Source organism: Nicrophorus vespilloides, unplaced genomic scaffold (genome assembly GCF_001412225.1).
Source record: "Nicrophorus vespilloides isolate i.1.1-1 unplaced genomic scaffold, Nicve_v1.0, whole genome shotgun sequence".
NCBI lineage: Eukaryota > Metazoa > Arthropoda > Insecta > Coleoptera > Silphidae > Nicrophorus > Nicrophorus vespilloides.
This window is the reverse complement of record NW_017096079.1, coordinates 125,178-152,918: the sequence shown is the minus strand read 5'-3', so window position 1 is coordinate 152,918 and position 27,741 is coordinate 125,178. Positions and strand designations below refer to the sequence as shown.

Genomic DNA, 27,741 nt, shown 5'->3' with positions numbered 1-27,741 from the left:
CCAGAAATTATACCGAAAACTATATTACATAAATCTTCAATTTTTATATTTTTAGTATAAAATACAATTATATAATTGTCATCAAATTAAACATTAAGTCCTTATATTTTCTAAAAGTTATCTAAGTTAATACTATAATAAAAATTGTTGAAAATAAGATTAATAGTAAAATATAATTGAATTGTTTATTAATTGATAATAACAGTTAATTGAGATATTCAACATGTATTTAAGCTAAATTATAGTATATTAAAAGAAAAGGAAGAGGAAAGCAACAACTACATTATAAAAAAAACAAGGCGTTAAAGATTGATGTTATACCCACGCATCTTTAGCTAAACTCAGCAGAGTACATCTAAAAAATAGCTTTAATAACTTGTTCCATTGTTTGCTGCATTTTTATTGTGTGTTCTCCATCGACTCGTTCATCGCTTGAGAATACGAACGGATTTGGCACCACACACATTTTCTCGCACTTATTCCAAAGCAGACTCAAAAAATTCAGTCACATCTCACGCGATTTCACCGTAAAAAATACCGTGGTATAAACGAGAGTCCCATGGAAATAAGGCAGAGCTCAGCTTATCATAGGATTGCGCTTCTGAGTCCGTCAGACAGACAAACACGATCGAGTCAGAATAAATTACAGCCGACTGGAAACCATTAAAAGTTTCACTTAATTACGTTAAACTAATTAAAAAAAACAACTCGAACCTAAATTTGGAGACGCTCGTAAAAAAAAATACAAAAATTGTATCATTGTCTATCCTTGGGCGGAGACGTGATGTTAATCTCCGAATAATAAGAGTAACAGGAAACTTATTATTATATCAACCAATTTGACCATTAATTTAGTGTTCGGAAGATGAAAAAAAAAAGTAACAAGCTTATTGTCGTTGTTTCCTTTTGTTGTTTTTGTTTTTTTTCTTCTTCTTCCTTTATTCTTTCGGTTTCTTACCGCATTAATCATTTTCTAATCCGTTTTGAATTCATATAATAGTAGAAATTGACGTGCCCCGAGGTCCGTGCGCGCTGGATACACTACACCACGGTGGTTAGATTAAAGACTCATCACGATTCCTCTTTGATTTTCCACAAAATCTCTGTAATTAAAGCGGCGTTTCATTTGACTTTTACAATTTTTCTTTACCCGTTTAGCTTAGGAATTCACATGGATCTTCGATTCTTTTCATTTTTTTTTGTTGTTGTTGTTGTTAATAAGATGTCTCTGTTCTGTTGCATCATGCCCATATTCCAGACTTGTAAACAGGCATGGAAATTTATGATGATTACATTAGAATCGAACGTCGAAATCTATTACCTTTGGAACGGGCTGGGTAGAATGAGCCTCCGGCTTTCAGTAGGCCTTTCAACAATTAACTTCTTTGACTCCGGTAGCCCGAACAGGACATTAGTAAATTAGTAACAACGAACGCAGCAAAATTTCTAATATTTAATTCAACTCACACACACTCTGTACACAGCGCGATCGATGTTTTATTCATTCTTTTAATAAATTCCGGAAATGTGGACAGAATATAATGGATTCGTTCACCATGTTTATCAAAATAATAATAATAATAACATCACTAATAACAGTCCTCCAGTTTCTTGAGGCTTCAGCTTAATTCTGATTATTATTTCATGTTATTTTATAGTTTCATCACATAAAATAATATACATGTTTAATACAAATTTTATAAATAAGATTTTCCACTATAATTTGTGATTTTAATGATATTATATTTCAAATAAGTTAAACTTATTTGCGCATTTCCGTATACAAATCTTTTTAAAACACAAAAGTTGGTATTGAAAACTGTTAATTCTAGCCAGAAATAAAAGATTTTTGTTTGTTTGAATGAAAAATAAATACGTTTACAGTATTCTAACTAACTTCTAACTAAAAAATAGTGAAAATAGAAGGCAACGCTTTGGCTACTATTTGTGGTATTACCGTGAAATATTTGCCACTAACTAATTAAAAAAAAAACCCACACACTTTAGTTAGCAAAAATCTGCATTACCAACATTATTATATATTGACATTACTGTAGTAATTCTCATCATTTTAACGTTCTTTAAACAACAAACAGAAAGCCCATAAACTTTAGTTAGCAAAGATCTACACCTGCAGTATTTGTCATCATAAACAACAAAGTAAATGAAATATTTAATTATCATAAATAAATAAATTAATAATACAAACTAAAGTAAAATACTTATATTTTTTGAAAAACAATGAACAACAGATTGTGTTAATCGTTTGTTTGTTTGTTGTAATTATATTTTCTAAATTATTTAAATGGAAGTTTACTGCTGACTGGCTTCGGGAATTATATACGAAATTAGAAAATATTTTACATATGTTGATAATTACTAATTAACATTAAGTTAATTACACGAAATATACTAATTACCGTACAAAAAATGCATGACTGGAAATTAAGTTAATTAATCAATTAAAATATTTGTATTTGAGGCATGTGCATAAGTTACATTTAATTTCATGCAAATTGCTTGGTAAAAGTGAATTCGGATTTCGTCGGATCCCTCATTTATCACCAAATAATTACATGATTCAAATTTCGATCAATTATTTTAAGTAATTATTGATATTTTTTTTTTTAATTAAATAGAAATATTTCACATAGTTCAGTTTCGATCAAATTTGAAAATTAAAAAAAAAACATTTTAAATTCTAAAAATATAATTTTTCTCTTCTATACTGTCAATACTCTTTTTACTCGTAATTTTTTATGCAGTATTAAAGTACTCGTTTAGTCCGGTTTCAAACAGTCCTGGATATTGGCATAACCGATTACTCGCACTATATTTCTATCAAAAACATACATAATAATGAAAATTTACTATTACTGATTTAAGTTGTATAAGTATGCATAATGAATATAATTACTTAAAAAATGAATAAGTCAAATTTTTAATTAAAAAAATCTTATAATATTAGAAATTATTGAATATACAAAATTTAAATTAGACGTGAAAAATATATTGTGTAATCATTAAACGTAAAATTAATTAATGATATTATTAAAATAGATTGTTATTCAGATAAAATTGTAGTGATGACAAATCAATATTAGCAAATTCATTCACTTTTAATACCATTGAAACAATGCAATTTGCATATTTTCGATAGCCTTCTAATAATAAAGAGCGTCATCATCATTGTGTTAGCCTTGTTATTGTTCTGCAATGCCTTGACAACGGTATCTATTGATTTCGCGTCGCAATTCAATTTAACCTTTTCCATCAAATTACTTGTAACATTGTTCTTCCCAAATTGTTACCATCTTTAATACTATAGTGTTCTAACTGGACTAATTGTTATTTCAGATCTGCAGAAACCGGAAGCCATTGCAGCCTTTCCGCCGCCATTGCCATTTAATCGGTGAGTACGACGACAATCGGATCGTTTGCAATCATACGGTTAGCTAGTTTATACCGTGTACATGTATACTATATAGTATTAATAAAGGCGAGATTGCAAATTCCCTCTAACGAGACGAGTTGTATGAAAATGGCTTTTCGTGTCGAAAGTCCGGTGGGACGAATTCTTTATCGGTCGATGTGACCATCTAGAAGCGGTTATGAATGGGCAAATGCGTTTAATTGCGTAAAACGATATGCGGTCTACATGTGTGTACACAAGAATATATTAGGTTGGTGCACGACTTCCTGCATAAATCCTAGTTAGTTCTTGCGTCAGGATGCAGGTGGCGGCCGAAGTGCTCAATGCGCGTTGCGTAACGCGGCGAAACGCACGGAGTAGAGAAACACTTGCAGAAAGACTGCCGCCTGTCTTTGCGTGTCTCCATTAAGTGGCCTGTATTTTCCGAACACTAAATCGCCATTGATTAATCTCAAATAAATCAAACCGGACCGATATTATAACCGTTTCGAACCTTCTTGCGAAACTTGCGGACTGAACGAGCAAAAAGGATACGTACGTCGTACCCATACGTACCATACTTATGTACCAACGATAGTGTACTAAGCAGAAACAATCCTTCTATTAATTAACTCGAGGTATCAATTAAACTTCGTTTAGTTTCTATATGGGCATCGAACTCTCTACTCGCAAGCTTTGATTATCACACACCTATGAATCTATATCAATGGGACTTACTTACAAATTAACAACAATTCAACGAAATTAAATTTCTAGAACAATTCTCAATCCTATTTTCAAACTATCTTCAATTTATTTGTAACAAATTAATTATATTCCACCTACAAGAACAAGAAAAAATAGAATTCTTTTAACGATTCTAGAAATTTAATAATGAAAATCAAAAATTATTTTCTTTTCAAATTATTCTATGAAAATACTGCTAATCCATATCCATAATACAAATATTATATTTTTTGATAAAAATAAATTGTATATAATTTTATATTACAATTAAATTAGCCACATAATTGTTCTAAAATAAACAGTTTAAATAAGAGCTTAATAGTAAAATGAAAGAAAATATTTGTAAAAAAAATAACTAGAAATTACGTATTTTATCGTAATCTTGTAATTTTATAACTTATTTCAATATAATACTTAAATCTATACAATTGGACCTATGATTATTTTTTATATTTTGGGTCTTTATTTATCTTCATTATAACTTCTTAATGAGTTAGAATTTTTCAATTGATATTTTTAGAGGATAGAGATTAAATTTCTGCTGCATCCATACTACACTCTTATGTAAATTGTACCAACTAATTTGTTAGAGTAACACTAAGATGAAGCTGATCTAGCAATTGCAGTCTTATACTATAGTTATATACACATAGAAGATCCATGTTGTTCAGAATATGTTATAATTGCAAACTGTACAATGTATTGTAAGGACATTAAAAAATAAGGAGAAGTAATAAAATAACTTTGGTAGTTTACGGGAATATGTTTCAAAGCGTATGTATGGAACATCTGGTTCGTTGTCGCCCGGTCTGGTAATATACAGCACGCAGGCTAATAAAATGGACATCGTAAATTTCTTGCGGTATGAGGAAGGTTCGCCGCGAAAATATAACTCAGGTGTGATACAGAATTTGTCGGAAGGAGTTGACAGTAAATTATTTGCAATAAATAACGCGGAGAGCATACACAATGTGCCAACTTCATTATGCTTGCGATTTAAGTATGTAGATCGGATATCTTGTAACGATAATGAACAGTTTATGTCCCGAGCCGTTCTGCTAACAGTGGGCGGCTAATTGTATATTATTTATATATCAAAGACCGACCACCTAACGTACTTATCATTTCATATTTAAAGAAATACCGCTGCATATAAATTGGTCTTCTGGCTCGTCCCTTCCGGGTACTTCCTGCTATTACCATCCAGTCTCTTCTTCCCTTCTGGGTGGAATGCTTCATCATTAGGACACTCGGATTGTCGTTTTGCACGTTTAGCTATTAATTTAATAATGAGTTACTAATGTTGGGATGTTGGGCTTGTTTCTTGCATTGCTCGGACGACATAATTACCATGATATGTGAACGTAAGCGGACTCTCGCATTACATCCACGACCGTAATTACGAGTGCGGAAAAATACCGATGGAAAATATTGCAGTGCATTTAATATTCGATTGGATTTGTTATTCATTATTCACAGTCACGACGGTATCCATGCCTCTCTTAGTCTATGTATGTGTATACCATTTTTTTTTCCTTCTTCTCCTCTTCTCTCGTTTCTCTCCAATCCTTCTATCATTCCGCCATTGGTCAATGTAGACGCGTGCGCTCGCAGACATTCGTATTTTCAATATGTACTAAATGTAATCAATTCTTTGCATCCTTCACTTCGAAGATTGCCTTTTATACGGCACCATTAATTACCATCGGGATTTTTATTATACCAACCCATTTTGTATTGAGTTATATAGCAATACTTATTAATTTATTGCCCACTTTATTGGACCTTTTACGTGGCAGCACTTTCAAATCATCTTCAGTAGCTTAACATCACCCGTATTACTTTGCAATATACACCATTCTAAATTCAATCATTCAAAAGAACAACAACAACATCTTATTTATTAAAAAAATCTATTATAGTTTAAAAATTTCAATCATTAATCAAAATATCAAAATAAGAAAAAATATACAACATAAATCGATGAATGAACTAAAAAATACTGATAAAACTAATATTATTGTCAAATTAGATTTAATCCATCATTAAATGTAGTAGTTAATATTTTAGAATTCTAATTATAATTAACAAATTAAGGAATATTAATTCATTAAAATTTAAAAAATTAAGAAAAAAATAACAAATATTATTTAAAATTACATTCTGAATTGAACAATCCAAACATTTTAAATATGAGTTTAATGGGACATTAAGTACTGAAGATAAATGAAGAAAAAAACAAGAATAATATCATTGTAAAATAAATAAATAAATCTGCAATTACTTATATATAGGAATTAAGTAATTTTTAGACATTATTAAAATATAGATAAGTTAACAATATAGAATTTCTCTTTTATACATAATAAACAAGGTGGTAAATGGATCTTTAAATCTAGTTAACACAAAATTATCAACTACTTTTCAATAATTGATTAAAATCTGCATTAAATTATGTTATATAACAAATGGAAACTGCCATAGGTCACTTTCCTGAGACTAACAAAAACCAAGATAATTTCCTTCATATTCAGTAGGAATAGATTGTAAATAAATAGTTTAACTTATCTATATTTGAAGTACCTTAGGCTTAGTGTTATGAATAGTGTTATGTTCGATGATTGTCCGATACAAAAATTACCATTTCATTTGAGATAGAAAAGAGCCAATAAATATAAAGCAAATCAGATCGCACTAAACCGAAATACAACCTAAGGCCAACAACCTTTTTTATTCTTCCTCCGGTGCCACAAGCCAATAATTAAATCGTCTCGCGCAAGTTTCGAAACGAATTGATACATTTATACTTATTTCCATTTCCGAATCGACATTAAACTAATTTCCAACATAAATTACCGCTGTTAATTACGATTCTTCGGCGAACGTCTTGTGAGAGATTTGCTATTAATTAGTTGTTAATTTTTTATGACGGCTGTCGGTTTGGGTACGTACATATCTGGGAACAATGAAAAGCGCACGTGTAAATAATTAACAGAGTTGGCCTATTAACACCGCTTCCATCTTCAGCGGAAACTATTTAATTTTGAAACCCTTGATTCACATTCATTCACAACTCAAGCATTTTTATACTTGAATAATACTTATTCTATACTTATTTTTTTTTAATGTATCTCATAATTTCTATTATATTCGGTCTACAATAGCTAATCTTACTTTATATACTACATAGATTTGTACAGATTGAAAAAAAAAACAAGTTTGAAGCAATTACTGGACGGAGAATTGGAATTTAAGTACGTGTGTTTCCGTTTATTGACAACAATCAGAATTCGGTTATTTATCGTTGGCGTAACGTAGATAATTCGGGCGGCGGGCAATTTTCTATAATTTCTTCATTATCCTAACTGTGGTTGCCCGATTCTAGCACACTTTATGCATGTTAAGATTCCTGATTCGGTTTTATAGAAATCGGCGTTTTCCAATGCCTGCCTAGCCGCCGGCTCCTTACATTTTATCTACTTAGATGACAGTTCGGAATTCTCCGGTTATTCTCCAATGAATAAATCCGTTCAAATCCTATCGGCGACAGCTTTGCTCCCAAATAACTTGAATGAATTACCGACTCCAACTTGTAGTTTGAAAATAATTTACCTGCTACTCGTCCTAATTATCACCCATATTTCAAATAAATCACTCTATTATTCATGCTTTTTTTATATATATTTATCTAAACATATCCACATTTATATTAGTTTGCTATATTCTTACATTAATAGCTCTTGACATGTTGAACTAGAATGTAAGTACAAATCAATCAATCATATTCTCATTTTAAATCATATAGCTTGCAATTACATATAATGTTTTGTCTTATAATTTTATAGACATACCCGCAATTTTTTTTCTAAATTTTTAAAGAAAAAAAAAAACAATATGCGCCCTTATTTTGACTACGTAAAAAGCTTAAATATAATTAAATAAATATATAAAGCCTTGATTACAAAAAAAATATCTTTAAAGTTTAAATTATATTTTAGTTTGTTAGTACAAGCATAATGTGTGAAAATACTACATATTTCGCAAATCATCTCAATTTTACTTAAATACAGATTCAACTACATATTTATTGATGAAAACCTGTATTAAAAGTATATTAACCTACATAATAAAACTGAATAAAATCTACCATAAATTGTACTATTTTTATTTTTAAACTTAGCTTATTTTTGCATAGAGAAATTGATTCAGTAGAGATTTTTATTCTATTATTTTTTTATAGTTTTGTTCATTGAAAATTCTGTATACAACAATACCTCGCATAGTCCGTATTCAGTATAGTTCAGTTGGAAAATTTCAAAACATAAATACACAAAAATATTTGTTTACATATAAATGATCAATATTTTCTTTTCATATTATGTAAAATCTCTTTTTGTGCGGCTCATATATTGAATTTGTTTATATCCTTGATTAGTCCGGTTTAAAATAATCAGCGCTATTGGCGAAAACGATTACCCGGACTATGCGAGTTATTGCTATATATAATGTTATTAGATCAAATAATTAATACAATATTGAATCAAGATTCAATATATAATACGAGAACTAATAATTTCTTTGAAAATCTGTTGAAACTTAAAAAAAAATACGTATAATAGCCTAATAGTAATCATTAAGTCATAATCTGTTCCTAATTGCGATTTTTTTTAGAATAGACCATGGTTCACAGCATTTTAGTGTTAATTATCTTCGCTTGGTCTGCAAAAAGGCCGATGACCTTTTTAGCGTTAATACAATTGTTTTAGTTTCGGGACTAAAGCAATGCAATTATCTATGTTTTTTTTATATATATAAACAATTTAATTAATGTGCAAGTTCATTGTTGCATCGCCTCGAGAACCAGCGTACCTTGTTTCACCTGCGATTTTATTGTTTGGTGTTTATCAAAACCAAACTGTAAAAGCTTGATGTAAAATAATTCGAAAATTTTACGGTACGCTGACTGTACGACAAGCTGCCCTTCAATGATCTCGAGAAAGTCAAACAAAGTGCATCTTGTTAAAGCTTTTTTTTCGATCTTGTTCTGTTCCTCCAATCCTCGAGCTGCGAGTGTTTATTGAACTCGTGTCGCTGATTTGATTGTTCCGGCATGTAGGCAACAATTGGTCCGGCAATCTATTTTAATTAATAAATGCAATTACAGCGAGGAACTTGTCCACCGCGATTCCATTTAGAAATGGACATATCGTACCGATCTACTACCTCCCGATGCGGCCGTTTTAATTGAGCTTCGACAACACCGAGTTTTGTAATTCGTTGCCTCATTAAAACGTAACATGCACAGATTGCAAATTTAATCAATGCTATATTATTATGATTATTATTAAAAGGCGCACAAGAATAAAAAGATGAAGGAAAAAAAAACAAACGGATAAATAAATTTAAAATAAAAAATGGGAACGAACGAATCCGAATGAATATCATCACGTTTATTGATTCAATGGTCCAGAAAACGTCGACATCGCAGTCGACTTTGCCGTTACCTCACCAATTCACACGCAAAGTTACACAAAAGCCAGCTGAGCGTAACGCAAGAAAAATCGCCGCGCCAATAAATTGGCTGCTGCAAATTAATAGCTTCCAATTATAAATTGCATTCGGATTGGAAATAGGAACGCACGCACTGGTCTCTTTCTAATCTTCGATATACCCGAGCAGAACATTATCAACGGCAAGAGATGATCATTTGCATTGTAATCCGATTAATTATCTAACCGAAATCTGTGTTGTAACACGCTTCATCGGACGTGCGTACGTTTTCGTTTTTTTTTTTCTTACTCAATGCTGGTATGGTTCTAACAACACCCGGATTTAACCTATATTTCGAACTGAAATTATTACACCAGTATTAATCATCTCCAGTAAAAACTTCGACACGTCAAAGATAATAATCAATAATTTCGCCAGTTTTCCTTCAACCGCAGCAGTCCACATTTATTTTATTATTATTTTTTTATTTTATCCAGATACACACACACACATTGAGTCAGATAGATAATCGTTTATAGTCAGTCACGATTCATATAAAACTGTATCGAATTATCAAATAAAAATAGCCATAATTCAAAAAACGAAATCTCGGCCTTAACGCAATGAAACTACAAATTACAGGGTTTGCTGCTCCTAATTCCACCCAGCCCGGTCACCAAACAAACATAACCGATTTCATAACTGAAACAATAAAATCCAACAACAGTATTATTCATCATTGGAAAGTCTACCTCAAAGGACACACTGATTGATAAATAACTTCAGGCCAAAAAAAATAACTATTTGTTTTTTTTTTGTCCCTCAACAAATAAAATGCGTATTAATAATATGCTAATGACACGTTTCCCAAATTGGTTCATTAATTCTCAGCATAGATTGATTCCACTCAACTGAGCAGATTTAGAACGAACTCTGAATCTGTCGTTTTAAGACCTTTCATTAAATGAATTATTCGCTTCAAACAATGAAACGAATTAAGAATAATTGCCAAAGAAGAAACTTTAAGTGCGCTAATGAATTGCTCGGTAAATTATTTCGACGATCTTTCTGCCTCACATATTTGATTTAATTTTTTAACATTTTTTTTTTGGTTGCATTTAGAAAGTTGCCAATCTTAAATATTCGAAATTTAATAGACTAGATCGAATTCTAATATTTGAAATTTATATAAATACAAAACTCTCTTATAATAGTTAAAAAAAATACAACAACGATGTAATTCTACTATTTAGCATATTGGAAATTTATTTGTAAATATTGATGATTATATAAACTTTTCAATTACAAAAAATTGATTTCACTTTAATCTTTCTACAGACTAAATAGAATAAAAGCGCTAATATTTCCAAAATTCTTATACTTTGTTTTTCTAGGGAAACATGACCTTACTAAAGTCACATTAAAAGTATTAAAATCTAGAATTATGAAAGAATCAAATACACTGCAAACAAATATTAATGACAATTTCCTGAAAATCTTCAAAATTTAAAGAATGAATTTAAACAAATCGATTTCTTCTATATTAAGTAAAAGTATGAAGCAAAATAATTAAGTTACACTATAATAACATTAATCAAGTTTTAACTTGTTCTATAAACTAATCTAATTAAGTCAAACAAAATGTGTATATCAATGAGATATTAAGAAATCATATTTTTTTGTGGACAAATCGATGTAGGAATAGAAATCAATGTTTTCAAAATTTAAAAGTGTTGTTAATAAACTAAATTTGTATAATAAAAGCTTTGGAACTGTTTTTATTTTATTTTAATTAACTGCTGTTCAATATTCTAACATACTTAATAGATTATGAAACCTTAATCAAAGACGCGACGTCTAATTGACAAGATAATTAATTACACTTTAGGAAATCATTAAAATCGAAATGCGTTTACACAGAGACGACCTAAAACTATTTTCAAATTTCTCTCTATTTTCTAATCTCATTTTTTTTTGTATTTTTATATATATAAAGTATTACATGCATAAATTAAATATCAAATATGTGGATCATTCGTATCTTTTAAATATTTTATTGAAATAAAATCACCTAAATAAAATTAAATGTGAAACAAAAGTATCGTTTGTTGTGTACAGTTAAGTTTATTTTTGTTTGTATCCGGTTCTAAAATTCTCGATTAGTCCGGTTTTAAAGAATCCGGGATATTGACAGAACCGATTACCCGTACTTTGCGAGGTATTGCTTTATTAGTATTGAGAATAATTGACGAATTTTGTAATAATTTTTAATATAAATTTATTTTTTGTAATATGTATTAATTTTAAGAGAATTTAAATGGAATACTTCAATAAACTACATTATAAAATAAATTTAATAAATTGGTTTTGTTGTAGATACTTGTAGAATATATAAGTATATGCCTTATTTTTAAAATAAAGTTTCTTTTCTTTATTGATATTTTCCTGAACAATTTAATTAACTGTTTAGTATGTTTCATGTTAAAAAAATATGAAATATCTTGATTTTTGAAACATTGTTCAATGCAGTTTACTTATATTTCTTCTGAATTTTCGTTTTTAAAGTTTTATTTATTTTTTCCTAGAGTAGTGATCTATTTAATGTAGGTAAGGTGTATGATACAGTGGATAAAACAAAGGGAATTTTTAAGAGTAGCGGCGCTCCGTGTGTAGTATGTACATGGTCATTATAATTTCTAGATAGATCAAGACCAAAGCCGAATATTAATCGAACCCATGGCTTTACGCAACGCACGAAAACAATAAACCGGAGCTCACTCAGTCAGTTTTTAAAGGTCGCCGGAGCGAGTAGCCTGCGCCGCTCCGTGTGCTGCTCTTACGCTACGTTACTCCGTTAGTTTAGTCGATTTTTATTACTCCTTTTTCACATCTCCAAACCGAAACAAGTTCTACCGACGCAATATTCTGTGATATTAGTGCTGTGATATAAATGTTTAATGTTTTCCCTATAATGATATTAGTATAAACTAGTGGAAATACGCGCAACGAAAAGAAAATCAAGGAAAAAAAAAAGAAGGAAAACAGCAACGTATGGAATCTGTTAGGATTATATTTCTGTTATCCACCGAGCAACGGGTCAGTAGAAGTTTTTTTTATTTCTCTCTCTCTATATATATATAATCTGAAAGTGTTTCTTTTCCAACTCCAACTCATTATATTCCGTTCCGTGTACGCGTTCGGATTTAACGTCGAATTTAACTCGTGTTAGCCACCTATTGGCTTACATCAAACGCATCGGATTCACTGCTCATTAGATTAGATATAGCAAAGCAATTCTGAATATAATTTATGCGAAGGAATGCATTTTTTTCCTGTTTTCTACGGAGATCAAATCGAGTTCAGACCGGGAGACTTCGACGAGGCGGCAGGCGGGAAACCCGCGATTCCGAAACGCAAAAAAAGGAACGCGCCGTATCGAAATAATAAGAATAGCAGCGTAATTTCTACTTGTCGCAATGAAAAATGTGTAGCTTTTTCTTATTATTATTTTCTGCTTATTATTACTTTTTTTTTCGAGCGAAATGAAAGTCGTGGAATTAAAAAAGAAAAAATGTGAACAGGAGGAAAAAAAAAAGCAGAGACGTTACGGCGCGGGCTGGTTATTAAACAATGCTAAAGTGTGTTAATTGTAGCAATGAAAACTAATTACAAACTATAAAAATTTCGCTCGTAACTCATATTACGAACAGTTTGACAAGTCGCAAAAAAAAAAAGTAATTCTTTAGATACGTATCTATATTTAGTGCTTGAATATTGGCGTTTTAATATCACCTTAGTGCGAGGTTACGAAAATATATCGAAGTGAAATTAATTATTCACTACCGCTGCACCGTGTCGTTTACATATATTGCTCTTATTTTCGCTGCGGTTCGCACTAATTTATCTACGTAGATTTATTCGCAATATGCGCGGTCCGCGGTAATTTAGATCGCGTAGATAATTCAAAACCGGGCTCGTGGATGTATTATACCGATATTTATTATGTATCGACCATTGATTGACAGTTCACGGATTAAATGGTAGCTCGGCCGTTTTCTATTCAACTATTTGGTTTTGATTCCGATTTATAAGTCGTTAAAATTCTTCGCTGCCAACGCATAAGAACATAGTCGAAACACAAAAAAAAAGAAAGAAAGAAAAGAAAAGCGACGAGGCTCCAACAACCAAACCGGCGATTTTTATCGTGGAACGTCATCAAAGTTCTTTAGGAAACCGAAAAATTTCCGCCCCAGAAAATACCAAATTAATCACCAAATAAATTAAACTTAACTAGTACAACAACTCGCTTTTTTTTCTATGTGTTCGTTTGAATAGGAACTAATTGCATTTCTCTAAACTAACCGATTTATAATTTCAATGTTAAACAGTGATTCAGTTTACCGAACGGAATACGAAAATAAAAAAAAAATAAATGACCTTATTCGATTCGAAACGAACGAATTTCAATGCTATCTCCGTTTCGGATCTGCTATACCGTTGTTCCCGGTTATTAAGGGTTCTGGAAAAACCGGAAAAGGTACCATTAAGAATACGCGTTAATTGATGTGTCACGAATGAGTATGTATGTGCGTAGGTTACGAGTTACACGGACGCCATTGTAGATGCATGACAATCGTCGCGCTTCCAGACAGAAACTGGTCTCTCTTAATCCTCAATCAAGATTCCAACAATTATATTATCTGCAGCTGAACCATCCTTATTGGTTTATGGTGGAGTTTGTTCTTTCGTTCGTTTTCAAACTGGCGTTGGGTTACAGGGAAATCTTGATAAAGAAGGTTGCGGCCGCCGGGCATCCAAAACACACGCCGCCATACATATTCATCCAAAGGAACGAGACAAGACTTTCAATGCTGTACACTCGACTTTAATTATACTGGAAAAACTTTGTTTATTTGTCTAGATTGAACTTTCTTTAATTATAAATCGTTCATTCAGTGCCGTACACTTTTTGCTTCTGCTTCAAATACACGCCGGTGAAATACGCTATAAATTTCGAAACAAGAAAATCGTATTGAGACGTTCTCTCGGAAAATTACTATAGAAATTGTTATAGATCATACGTTATTGCAAAATTAACCTAAATTCTATTTCCTATTTATTATTCTCTACGCATCATTCCAATTAACATGTCAAGTATAATATAGTATGTTGATAAAATACACATTAAAATACTTGAACATAAAGCAAGTAAACACAAGTAAAACAGAAAAAGTAGTTGACTTTTTACTTTGTCTTTATATCAAGAACTCTAGATTTACGAAACAGTTCAATTTCTGTATTCGCAAATACTTTTAATTTCTAGAAAAATAAATAAAATACTGAAAATATTCAAAAGACATATAAAATGTAATAAATAAATCTTAATTATTAAATAATTATAGTATGAATTAATGTTTTATAAATAAAATCAATTCTCTCTAATTAACAATTTTAATTACTTGAGAACGTAAATTTCTATTGAAGTTATTTCTCAAATTATTTTATACGAACGTGTTACAATACTATATAAAATATTATTAAAAAAAAATTAAATGAAACATTAACTAAACAATGCACAACTTGATGTTAAACATTTTAACCTAAGCCTATCATTATTCAGGTGATGTAAAGGCAATTTTAGAAATTGATTTGTTATTCTATTTGCTAAACGTACAACAACAAAAAAAAAAACATTAAACTGTACTTCAGAATATTTGATTACTTTAACCCGGGAACCTAAAAAACCAACTCTGAATATTTTATCGATAAATAAACGACGATTGACGTAAAACATACGCAATAGATTGAAATAGATTAATTAATCTAATTAGATTCTAAATTTCGTTCATTATAATAAGTTAAAATATGCGTTCAATTGGTTCAAAACACATAAATGTAAATTTTATGTTCTTAAAGATAACAATTTTAAATAATAAATTGATTTGTGAAAACGCTTTGTGTTTTTAAACCATTTTTGGTGTTGAGAAATTGTTAAAACTAATGAAAAATCTATAAAAATAAAATATGTTCTAAACGAGAAAAGAAAATAAGAATTAATTGTTAAAAACTTTCTTTTCGCTATTATGGAGTTTATTATAATGCATAGAAAATTTCTGTTTAACTAAATTACTCTTAATATGCTTGTATTTTTATATAAGGAATAATTACAAATATTGTACATAGAAAAAATATTCTCATTTTAGTTAAAATCATTCGTTAATTAGGCTAGAAGTTTTGGCAGAAGAAGAAAATTAATAGAAATATGTTTCGAAAATGTTGATGTTAGAAATTTATTGAATGCAGAAGACGATGGTTTTTCAGTGAATGATTTAGATAAATCATGTTAGCAACGAAGACACAGAAAATGATGACGAAATTAAAGAAGTTCTTGCGGATAAATGCTAAAAATCTCCATTATACCCATAGTATTTTTACCTCTGACGAAATATTTCTGTAGAACATGACCAATTCGTTAATCGAGGTATTTTAAAATTAATACCTGAATGTGTGTAGATTTGACTATTAGTCAAATATATTGGATAAGTTAACCTCCAGAATATTCTTAAGTAAAACAACAAATATATTTTTTTTTCGTAGTATAATGATTATTTGTATAAGCATTAAATATAGTGAGGGCTTTAAAATATGTATATTTGATTTAATTTTAATTAAAAAACGATTAGTCAATAGTCGTAATTAAACTAAAACTAAATAGTGTCCTTGTAAAATCCTAATTTGATCAGAAAACCATAAAATGTTAAAAAAAAATCATTGAAATGGATGAAGAATTGGGATGAAGGTTATTTTCTGTTTCGCATAATTCAATAATTCTTCTAAAAATTTAAAGCTATATATTAAAATTTAATTCATTATTACTTTATTAACTTAAGTTAAGTTTTTGCGGACGATATCGTTTTTCTTTATTGGAGCAACTTAAAAGGAGAGATACAGAGACTGTGTCGTTTCGGAGAGAGATGTTGATTTAATTATCCGCATATGTGTAGTGAATTTGAGCCAATTAATTTTTTCAACACGTTATTAGTAGCCGGTCGATAGCAGGTGGCTTTCTGTACCATAAAAGATATTTATGTGATTCACCGCAAAACGGGGTCCGTGTCCATGTTTCTCGTCTCGTCTCGTTTTTCGTCCTTTTCCATCTCATCATGCAAACACAGCATCAAGTATCATGCTACATTTGAATGACCAGGATGCGAAATTTAGCATAAACAGTATACATCCGAAAATGTATCAATAAATCAATCTAACGATTATTCTCAATGGATTTCTAAACATCTACGACTCCCATTACTAATGTGACCTAAAATACAAGAATCATTAGCTTATTTCTGTTAATTATTTCATAAATGTAACGCATCTGCTTTTATACCTTGATTTTGTTTTAAATTAGTTTACAATTAGCTATGAACAATCCATATGTTTATTAATTATTTGTTATAAAAGAAATTTGGTTCAATCAAAACAATTGCCACTTAATTATAAAACTGTAATTTCACACCAGTTATGTTAATCAAAAATAGTGAAACCAATTTATTTCCTTCATTTCTTATAAGAAATCAAGTTTGTCTAATAAAATTTATTTTTTATATGTTAAATATAAAATATGTAATTCTTTATTTGCAATAAGTTCGTAGTAAGTTTATGTTTGTAATGTATAGTAATTTGTACAAACCGCCAACAGTATCGAATATCGAATATAGTTTTACCTTCGAGTTGGGTTTAAGATTTCATAACAGTTTTTATGGCTTCCACTAAAACCGATGATAAATTTGCTCAGAAAATCCATTGCATGCGAAGAACTTTAAATATGATTGCGTTATTCATTCGCAGTTTAACAACACTCTTCATTGTGAAAATTATAAATAAGAGTTAATGCAATTTAAGCGGAATCGCTTTCTTCCGGTAATAGAAGAGTGAAAATTTAAAAAAATCATGTTCTAATGTTAATTAGATTGTTTCCATATTTATTAGCTTTTCGATACAATTATTACACGCTTGCAAAGAGGTAAATATTATAAAATAGAAGCCCGAGTAATTAATTTCTACGTTTAATAATAATGAAAAAAAAGAGAATAATTGTATGTTATTAGTCGGGTAATTTATTCCAAGATTTAAAAAGAAAAAATCTGTTTATAAGGACAACTGCATGTTTTAGGATGGAATTGAATATAACGTTCGTAGTAACAATGTATGCTACAAAACACAACCTTCGGATCTACTATTATACGGAAGCCGGTCTGTATGCAACGTTGTATAACAACTCATGCATATATGGAAGACAAATTAAAACATATTTAATAGTAACCTCGAAAATCATAAAACGCTGCGACGTATACAAGTAACTGTACTATTTGTAATATTAATCTCAATCTGGGATTAAGTTAATCCGCTTCTCATAACAAAACCGAATTTCGACTGAATTATTTCGAAATTAACTAAATACTTGTTTTGATTTGTTTTGTGATAACCAGAAAATAAAGTTGTGTCATATTTAGAAACTTTTTCCTAAAACTTTAACGCGACTTGATTTATTATCGTGTAAAAATAATTAGTTATATGTAGACATAGATGTAATTAATATACGTTATTAATTATTTTGACCCACAACATTTTTTTTTTCTCTCTGTTTCGCAATAAAATATGTTAAAAGTGATGGTAGATCCCGGAAAGGTGCGAAATTGTTAATTATTTTCCTGAGCTGCCAATTCCAAGTCGTGGAATTAATTATTTGTCGAAATCAATTAAGGTTTCGATAAAGTCGAAATTGTTATACGAAATGAATATGAAAATGGCGTGTGTATGTGTGTTTGCGTTGATTGGTTGGACTCACAACGTGTGATTACGATAATTAATAATTAATTAGTATTTAAGTGAACGTCTATTAGGCACTTCAAACAAATTGAATAACCCAATTCATTGTCGGACGGACAATTTTTAGATTCAATTTTTCGATCGCGAGGAATTCGTATCACGTCGCGTTTTCTATTTAATTGTCAGACGGAGCTGAATCATTTTTGATAATTGGTTTTTTTTTCCTATCTCTTTCTCTATTTCTTTTTTTACGTGTGTCTTCTTGCTGCTATCAGAAAAAGGCACATCACGATATTAATAGCACTAAGGTCGCCGTTAATAAAGATTGGACGAGGATTGGACTTAATAATAACAAGAGTAAATAATTTTCTTAATAGAATATTGTAGGCTAATAGTGTTTCATAAATAACTACCGGTTGCACCGGTTATTATTTCACCTCACTCAGAATTACACTGATAACGCAAATTGCTCATTATTTTCACATACTTACGCCAACAATAATAACACTTTATTGCGACAATTATTTCGTCATGTGTTTTAGTGGCGTTGGCCGACGTTACGAAACGCGCCGAAAAATTTCTTCTCCGAAACTTTCTTCCTAGGCAATTTACGCCAAATGAACCTATATAAAATTGCAAATCATCCGAGAAGGCTTGTTTTTTTCTCCTCCTTTTTTTTTCGTTCCCCTCCGAACACCTCACGACTTGTGATCTAATCCCACTTGCGTAACTCTTGAAAATACACTTCAGAACTGTGCCATGGTACGTGGCTTACGGTCATTGATAATATCTAGGAGCGCTCTGCTCATTTCTTCTTCTGCTTCTTCGCATCTATCTTCGTTTTATTTATTTTTTTTTGGTTGTGCGTTTCTTGTTTTATTTTTTATTTTTTTATTATTTCTTACACTTGATGCCGCCGCTTCCAGTGAGTCCTCACGTAATAATATGAATTAATCGATGGTTTGCTGATGGTGACGTATTTAGTAAGTAAGTTCCGAAAGCATTCCAATTGGGCTTTTTTTCTTGTGCAAATGCGACTCGCAACATGTCTTATGGGCAATTAAATTAACGAGCGTCCGGGGAGATTTCAGTTCGTCTCTTCATCGCCAGCCATAATTCTCTTTAAGGCAATATCTTGCCTGAAGAAAGGGTATTGATGGCACGTTGCACTATGCGACAAATGGGAAATTGCGCAACCGATCAAATTGCCGCCGCAACAAATAACAGCAACAACAAATAAACGAAACAACAACAAAAAAAACAATAACGGCAACGTTAAGTGTGATATTTATATTGGTGATAATCGAACGGAAACTCTTTCCTGGAGAAGATAGTTGTAACGAAGAAAAAGCGCGCAAATGGTTAAATCCGGCACGTGCAAAATTACGATGATGCTGTTGTGTGGCCTTTAACACTTCACACAAAATTGTACGAAGAATATTATTATTAAAGGTGACCGTCCTTGCAGTTAATGTCAAACGTTGAACCACATGAGCGCATTTAAATAACACCTCAGAGGAAGGAGGTGCATACAAAATCCTTGCGATCATCGCATTCAATGCACACGTTACGTGAATGATTAATGAGCAGTTTATGTTAATTCCGTGTACCTTAATTAATTCCTCCAAAAACGGACCTACCTGAGAGAAGAGGTCCTGTTCGAATCAGATAATTACTCCATGCATGACTCAGTTCTACCAGCTATGTAAGCATTATCATTTACTGTTCCTCGCGTTGTCTTTCATTCGCAAACATCCGTACAACTAAGTCCTGAACATCATCTTGGGATGCTCAAAATGCAAATATTATGTGTAACTCATTTCCGTACATCGCGAACCGGCTTGTAAATGTTCTCTGAATTTATATTTCAATGATTGAATTCCAAGATGCAATGAGCAGATAAAATGTCCAGATAAATGTAAAATCGATATTGCAATCCCACAGACTGCCAGCAGGTGAATCACCCACAACCACCGCATTGCAAATACCTTTTATGACTAACATTTCCTAATAATAATAATAACAACAACAATATTTATTATCTTACAAAGTACATAAACACGAACAATGTCAACGATAATCGAAGTTCATTCAATCTTAAACCTCTCTAACCAAATGATTCTATTAGTTATCAATTATTCAAATAAATTATTGTTCAATAATTAAAAATAACTAAAAATTTGCTTCATATTTAAAGGTATTCTTTCTTTTATTATAAGAAACGCACTATTATTCAATATTGCCTTTTTCATACAACAAAACTTTAAATTATTGGAAAAAAAATGAATAGAAAAAGATTATATGTACATTTTTATAATAGTTAAATTCTGCAAAGTCTCAATAATCTTAAATCATAATTTAACTATTAATAATTTTATTAGCTTCTACCATAAATAATCTGGAAATTGTCGCCCACTGGATTAGCGGTAGTCACGTCCAGTAACCGTCATTGAATTCCCCTCATAACATAACACATGAAACATAAAAGTCGTGTTTCGATCACGTCCCGTCGTCTTTCCCACATCTTTGTTATGTATTTAGAAAAAAAAAAGGGCACAGTCAGCATTCATTTAATAGGTCTAGTATTTTTCAACACAAGTTAAACGTTGTTATCGCGTTGACTTCCTGCAGTTTATGTTTGAGATGAAAACACCGAATCGGAAATTCGTACGGTATAACGGTTTTTACATTACGGAATAGCATATGCATTAAGAGTTTTAATGAATCGTCGTTATTATTATTTTTTGTGGTTGCGTTTTTACTCGTCTTAAATCCATTAGATTTTATTTCAACATTAAGTTTTTTTTTCTTACACATTCATTTGTATATGTATACACTTTGATGTGAGTATTAAATTATAAAAATACTTTGAAAATGATCCCAAGTTTATAATAGTAATACAATATTTATGGCAAACAATTATAAATTCAAATAGTTGCCAACTCGACTAGCAATTATTTATTTACTATGCTCCCACTTCAAATATATGAGTTACATTTTTATATATTATAATTATTTATATAAATTATTATTAGAGTGTAAGTGTAATTGTAAGTCTATATGTAATGGATTTAAACATAAGATATTTATAGTATAGTGGTAATAAATTTTATTAAAAATGGAATTATTTGCAACTATTGAGAGTTTTTCTATTTATTGATGTCTATTTTTAAATTGTTCCCGGATGAAACATATTTAAATTCAGGTCAACCAGTTAATTGTGTCAGTAATATTCTATGGGCATAATCAATGTAAATTCCATAAAACCAGTTTCTCGTAGACGGCAATTATGTTTGAAGCGAGAAAGATAGGTAATGAAACACTGAGAAAGAGCGGTAATGTTTGAAAAAGATATCATAATATATGTTCTTCTGATTTGTTTCTTCATTTTTTCGCTGTTATGAGAATAGGTTGTGTTTTTGCTGAGGTGTTGACATGATTGGCACATGATCCTGATACAATCTGTCGTATTTGGACGAGGAGGGTTTGTTTCAGTTATGCAGTGCGTGGAATTGCGATCACTCGGCCTGCCGTCCCCATTGTCTGCTGTCCCGTTGCATATAACAGCCTTCTTCTAAATGTCTTAGTCGTGACTTTTAGCGACTGAAATGTTCTCCAGCCCATTACCATTCGGCATGTTTGTATTATAAATAATGCATGCGGCTCTGGTAAATGGGTTATCGCCTTAGACATATCGATGTTGTAGTAGTGTATTTGGAAATGAAAGAACAGAAGAAAAAAAATGAGAATAGAAAAGAATGACCAAAATGGAAGGATAAAACCTGCCTCCCCGGTGGCTGCGGCGGAAACTCAGATATACGAATTCCAATTGGAATGCGCGAAACTAACGAGGGAACAGCAAATTCGGTGTAGGCAGGTGCGATTTAATTATGCCGTGCAATTACATTATCACGCGAATTAACTAAATAATTATCATTTCGCGAGCGCGTTGCGCAACTTGCGGACTTGCGTAACAACGTTCGCGTCCAGTCTGCAAGCCGGAGAGAATAATGTAATTCTGAAACAAGCAAATCGAAGAATTTTAATTGCTTCAGTTTCTGAGAAGGACTGCGTCTCTGCCCGCATCTGTACGTGTGATGTATTTTATGGTGCGACGTTTGATGATCCTGTTTAATATCTGCGGAGAAATTTGTTTAATATTTCTAATTAATTAAATAAGAAGAAAAAAAAAAGAAAGTCCATTGTCGACTTGTTTTACTTCAGGCAATTGAGCTACAGCCGAGACAAGACGAAGGTCTTAATTGGAAGTAGAAGAGAGAAGGTTTCCATCAAGAAGTACACCTATTGATATTTGTTATTATTCGAGGATGAGGAGATATGAAAGAAACTGAGCGTATTTAAATAAAGGGTGGTTGTTATAAATAATAAGCGCCTTTTATGGATCGGTGCGAAGGCACTGGACTTGGATATGTCCATTGTGAATTTTAGGCCATTCGTATATTTTTGCTCGGCGTTTTGCGTCGTTTCGTGGTGCGTTTTTTGGGCCGAGAGAGCAAATCGAGAGAGTTATGCGAGTTAGACTAAATATGGAGTGAAACTCCTTTAATTGACATCACATATATACGCCCACGTATCTCGCAAGCCTTCCCCCCTAGGGGGAAACCAAATGCCGATCTATTTCTCCGCTTGGTGTCGAAACGGACACGGCTATTTTATATTTGGCAACATAAACAATAATTTATAACGTTACTAAATGCAATTTATCGTCGGGTTTCTTTCCGCACTTCTCATTCAAATCGCTCGAATCGCCTGATCCTAATCACTGTTTATTTCATAAAATTTCGTCATCGCCACCATTACAAATAGCACTCAAAGAATCTGTATACATACACATACGGAATATACATAACTTAACTTTAATAGTAACTCATAACTCCAACTACAACATTAGAAATATTTACTCAATTTAAGTTACAAAAATATGTAAACAGGATAACTAACTTGAGGAATTATTAACTTAATTAATATTTACTCATTGTTTACATTACAAAATACTATTCAGTATATTTCCTGAAGAAGTTAGTAATAAAAATAAATAATGTTGACTAAAATACTATAATTAGAAAAGTTTTTACCTACCAAATGGAACTGTTCATATCATATTACTACTGGTTAAAGTGTCATAAACATTTGTGTATCAATTACACATGGATACCATAAAGCAAATTTGCACAATAATTGCTTAGTAATTTGTTAAATACTTGGAAACTTGTTAAAGTACATGAAGCGCTTGTAGGATGAGGTAAATTATTTTTCATGTACTTGTTTCGATTAGCTTGCGTAATTATATGTTATTTTAGAGTCGTGCGTATATAAACATTTAAAATGTTTCTTTCATTTTCATACTATTTATTACCTAATATTAGTACTTATATAATTGGAATCTTGGAATAGACATGAACCAGTAAAATCGACATGATTTTCAATTGCAAGAAAAACCTCTTAAGAAATGAAAATTCTGTTGAAAGAATAATGAAATGCTTTAGACTCAATTTCTAATTGAAATTTAATTTGAATCAGCTGCGTGAGTCGGTTGACAATTTTTATTATTATTATTTACAATTCTTTAAGTTTACCTTTTTCCGTTGTTCATAGTTGTTGAGTATTTAGCGCAAATATTTCTCCGGCATGAATTGTGATTTTATAAAATAACAGTAAATATAATTTAATGGAATCCTTGTACGTATGCATGTGTGTGTGTTCGGTTATTTTTATTATTATAGAGTGTAAATTATAGTGCTGAGCTATGAACGGAGTAGAGTATATAGAAGGAGGATAAATAATACAAAAAAAAAAGAAATAATAAATAATCCGAGCATGCACATTACATGAGATCATTGGGCATCGGTCTGCGCGACTTCTCGGTGGTCGCAGCATTGTTGTGATTCGCTTGTAAAGGCTTTTTAATAACGAGAACGTGGATTTTTTGGGGTACACGTAACTAAAACCTACAAATATTCTCACGTTGTCGTAATTGAAAGCACGACTCGACCATGTCTATTCTCACAAGAAACGTTATTTTTTCTTTCCATACCTCGTCTCCGTCTCCGCCTTCGCCGCAGCGAACACATTCATATTCCTTCAGTTATTAAGTCTTAAGACAATAGACTCGGCGAGAAAGCATTTTCGGTTCTCCCATTATTAAATTAACAATTAAAACCAATTAGGAAGTTAAATTTTAATGAACATCAATTTGTAAAGAAACTTGTCGACCGACTGGAAAACGGGAGGTGGAAGAAAAAAAAAATGCCTTAGAATTTATTTGTCGTGCGAAATAGTAACAGGACATGTTAACACGTGTACTATGGAAATAGGGTCGCAATTAACGGCCTTAAGTGGACTTGTTAAATCTTACTTTATTGCTGGGTAGACGCGTGATTGATACATGCGTTCTAAATAAATCCCACTTCAATTACGTAAAACCGAATGGGATAAACGATTGAATTCTGGTTTGGAAATTTTCGCAGTCCCATTATAATGAATGATTCCATTTTAAGCATTTACTTATTGCAACGTGTCTTCTTGTTTCAGAACTTGCTGGGTGCCAGAGAAGATGAAAAAAGTTTCCTGTCGGCACGACAACTGAAATCATCTCCCTTTGTTCTTCTGTGATAATGGATATAACTGAAGCATTCCGTACTGAAGATCTCTCGAAAGCGGACTTCTTCGATTTTGTTGTAACTCCAGACAATAACGACAATCAATTCCAAAAGCAAATGCGTACTGTAAACGCATTCCTCGGGAACGGAACAGAAGAGAAAGAAACTAACAACAACATGCCCACTGCCGAGTTATCAGTGCCAACGACAACGTCGGAAAACGTATCGAACTTCGATTTCTGGGGTGATAAAGAGACAGTGAGAATAGAGACAGCTATTCTTGAAGATCTAAACAAGTATTGCTGGAATTCAGAAGAAGATGTCGCAAACGGTGTTGTGGAGAATAACAAACTCACTAACAATAATAATAACAACAACACCACCGATGGTCACATCTATACGTTAACCGTATTGAACGGTATTGACCAAGGGACTTGGTATAGACAACCACTAACGACAATAATCAAGGAAGAAGATGGTTCAGTTTCGAGTCCGAACTCGATGGAACATTTACAAAGTGGTTTGGATATTGATTCGATCCTTAACATTATGCCGGGTCAATTGAACGGCTTCAATAACAACTATACAGAAGGCAGTCTAAATCAAAACACGGATGGCTTAATAAAATCCGAAACATACACATACGAAGACAGCGGATTCGCAGATAACAAAGATGAGCTTGCCAGTTCTCTGATAATTGATACACCTCTTCTGGAAGCGCACGACGGATTCAATAACAACAACAACGATTGGAAGCTGAATAACAACAATACAAACAACGGTACTCCAGACTCGTTGCTTCGAAGCGCATTGCAAGGGAAGGCCTTCGTTCGGTATAATGGTGTTAAAAAAGAGAACAATACCGAATTGCGGCGAGTGCTTTCTACGCCACCAACGAAAACAGAAACTATTTTTGTTAAACAAGAGCCTATAGAGCAAGAAAAGATACCGACCATTGTCGCCGGTATTGACGCCAATGGTACTGTGATCTTCGAAGAGCAAATTCAACAGCCGCAAAGGCAATCAACTGACAATCCTCCGGATAATCCCTCCAGCACTCACAGTATGGATGACATCATACTCTCGCAACTCGACAACACTTATCCTGAAGACTTTGAAAAACTTAAGCGCATCGCAAACGAGGTGGCTGAAAGTGTGAACCAATTTTGTCAGATCGACACGTCGGTGGAAACCGTTTATACTATATCTCCGGACCAGATTGGTTTACTGAACAACCTCAACTCTCCGATATCGATCACCACGCCTGTTGTGACAAGCACGAAACCCGCCACCAAAAAATACAAGAGATCAAACAGCGGCTCCAAGCAGACCACCGTACAGAACGCCACGTCGACGTCGAACGGTGTGCGGAAAGAACGGAGCTTACACTACTGCAGCATCTGTTCGAAAGGTTTCAAAGACAAATACTCCGTCAACGTACACATCAGGACGCACACCGGTGAAAAGCCATTCTCGTGCAGCCTTTGCGGCAAAAGTTTCAGACAGAAGGCCCATCTGGCCAAACACTACCAAACTCACATCGCGCAGAAAAACGCCGCGGCCGCTGGTAATGTGGCAGCAGCCAAAGCCAAAACGAGGTAGCCTCGCACATGATAGGAAAGGAATTTTTATATAAAAAAAAACAACAACAACAACATAAACCCAATACGCATTAGTTTCCATTTGCAAACCAACGATCACACCCTAAAACCAAGCTGAATTTGTATTTGAAGTTATTATTATACCCCTTTTTTTACAATCGGGATTGACAGAGAAGGAGGCATTCCTTTACTTCTCTCTCCTCACGTTTCCCATCAACACCGAGACATAGCAATTGTATTCCGAATATAGTTATGAGTTGCAAGAAAAGAAAATATTTTTATAGCATTGTTTGAATCCTTTTATTTCTATTTGGGACATCACCTTAAGTGGTTCACGCAGCAGCAACAAGTGTTATTACACAAAATTTATGAATAGCGAAATCAAATGGCATAGCAAAAAATATATCAATGGAATAAAAAAAAATCAAGGTTCATCTTATGAAAAAACAACAAAATATTAATTAAATAATCGCTTATATGTGGGTGAAAACTTAAAATATTATGAACGGTGAGGCTAATTAATGAAAGTGCAAATGTGGCTAGAAGCTTAAATATCAATGAGGCTCAATTTGAAACAAAAACTGTACAAGTGTTTGCTATGAATAGAATAACTATTTCAATGATTAGTATTAACAATAATCAGCAATTATTACAAAGAAATGTTAGTAGGGTGTGTCGTTACCGAGGTCGTTACATACACACACACACATACACACGCGCGCACACTAAGAGAATAGAAGAGAGAGAAAAATATACACAGAATATGTTTTAAACTATTTTTATTACGGATCAAATGTATAATAATCGAATCGATCACGAGTTGTAAATGGAAACAATGTATAAACGTTTGTTGCCAATACACTTAAAAGTATGTTTATTGTTGAACGTAAAAATACAGCCCATTGAAGCAATTCACATCCAACACGTTGTCGAGATCAAAGGAAATAATTCAAATATAATAGAAGTAGTTTTGTTCCTAAACCTACATAATTTGTGTGTAATTTCGTGCTGTGATTGAATTTTTGGAGAAAAAAAAATGAGT

General features: G+C 32.0%; 1 protein-coding gene across 2 annotated transcripts in view; it reads left to right on the top strand.

The window, feature by feature from the left end:
• The window catches only part of LOC108569426 (putative uncharacterized protein DDB_G0274535), a 46,467-nt gene extending 19,363 nt beyond the window's left edge, over positions 1-27,104 (top strand). Inside the window, exons 2-3 of one of the 2 annotated variants that reach the window (XM_017930973.1) lie at positions 3,358-3,412; positions 25,031-27,104. In XM_017930973.1, coding sequence (XP_017786462.1) covers positions 25,114-26,700 — 1,587 coding nt within the window. In that variant the 5' untranslated portion in view covers positions 3,358-3,412; positions 25,031-25,113 and the 3' untranslated portion in view covers positions 26,701-27,104. Of the gene's footprint in view, positions 1-3,357; positions 3,413-12,449; positions 12,746-25,030 lie in introns of those variants that run through there. The other variant, XM_017930972.1, reaches the window with a different exon arrangement.
• The last annotated feature ends 637 nt before the right edge of the window (positions 27,105-27,741 follow it).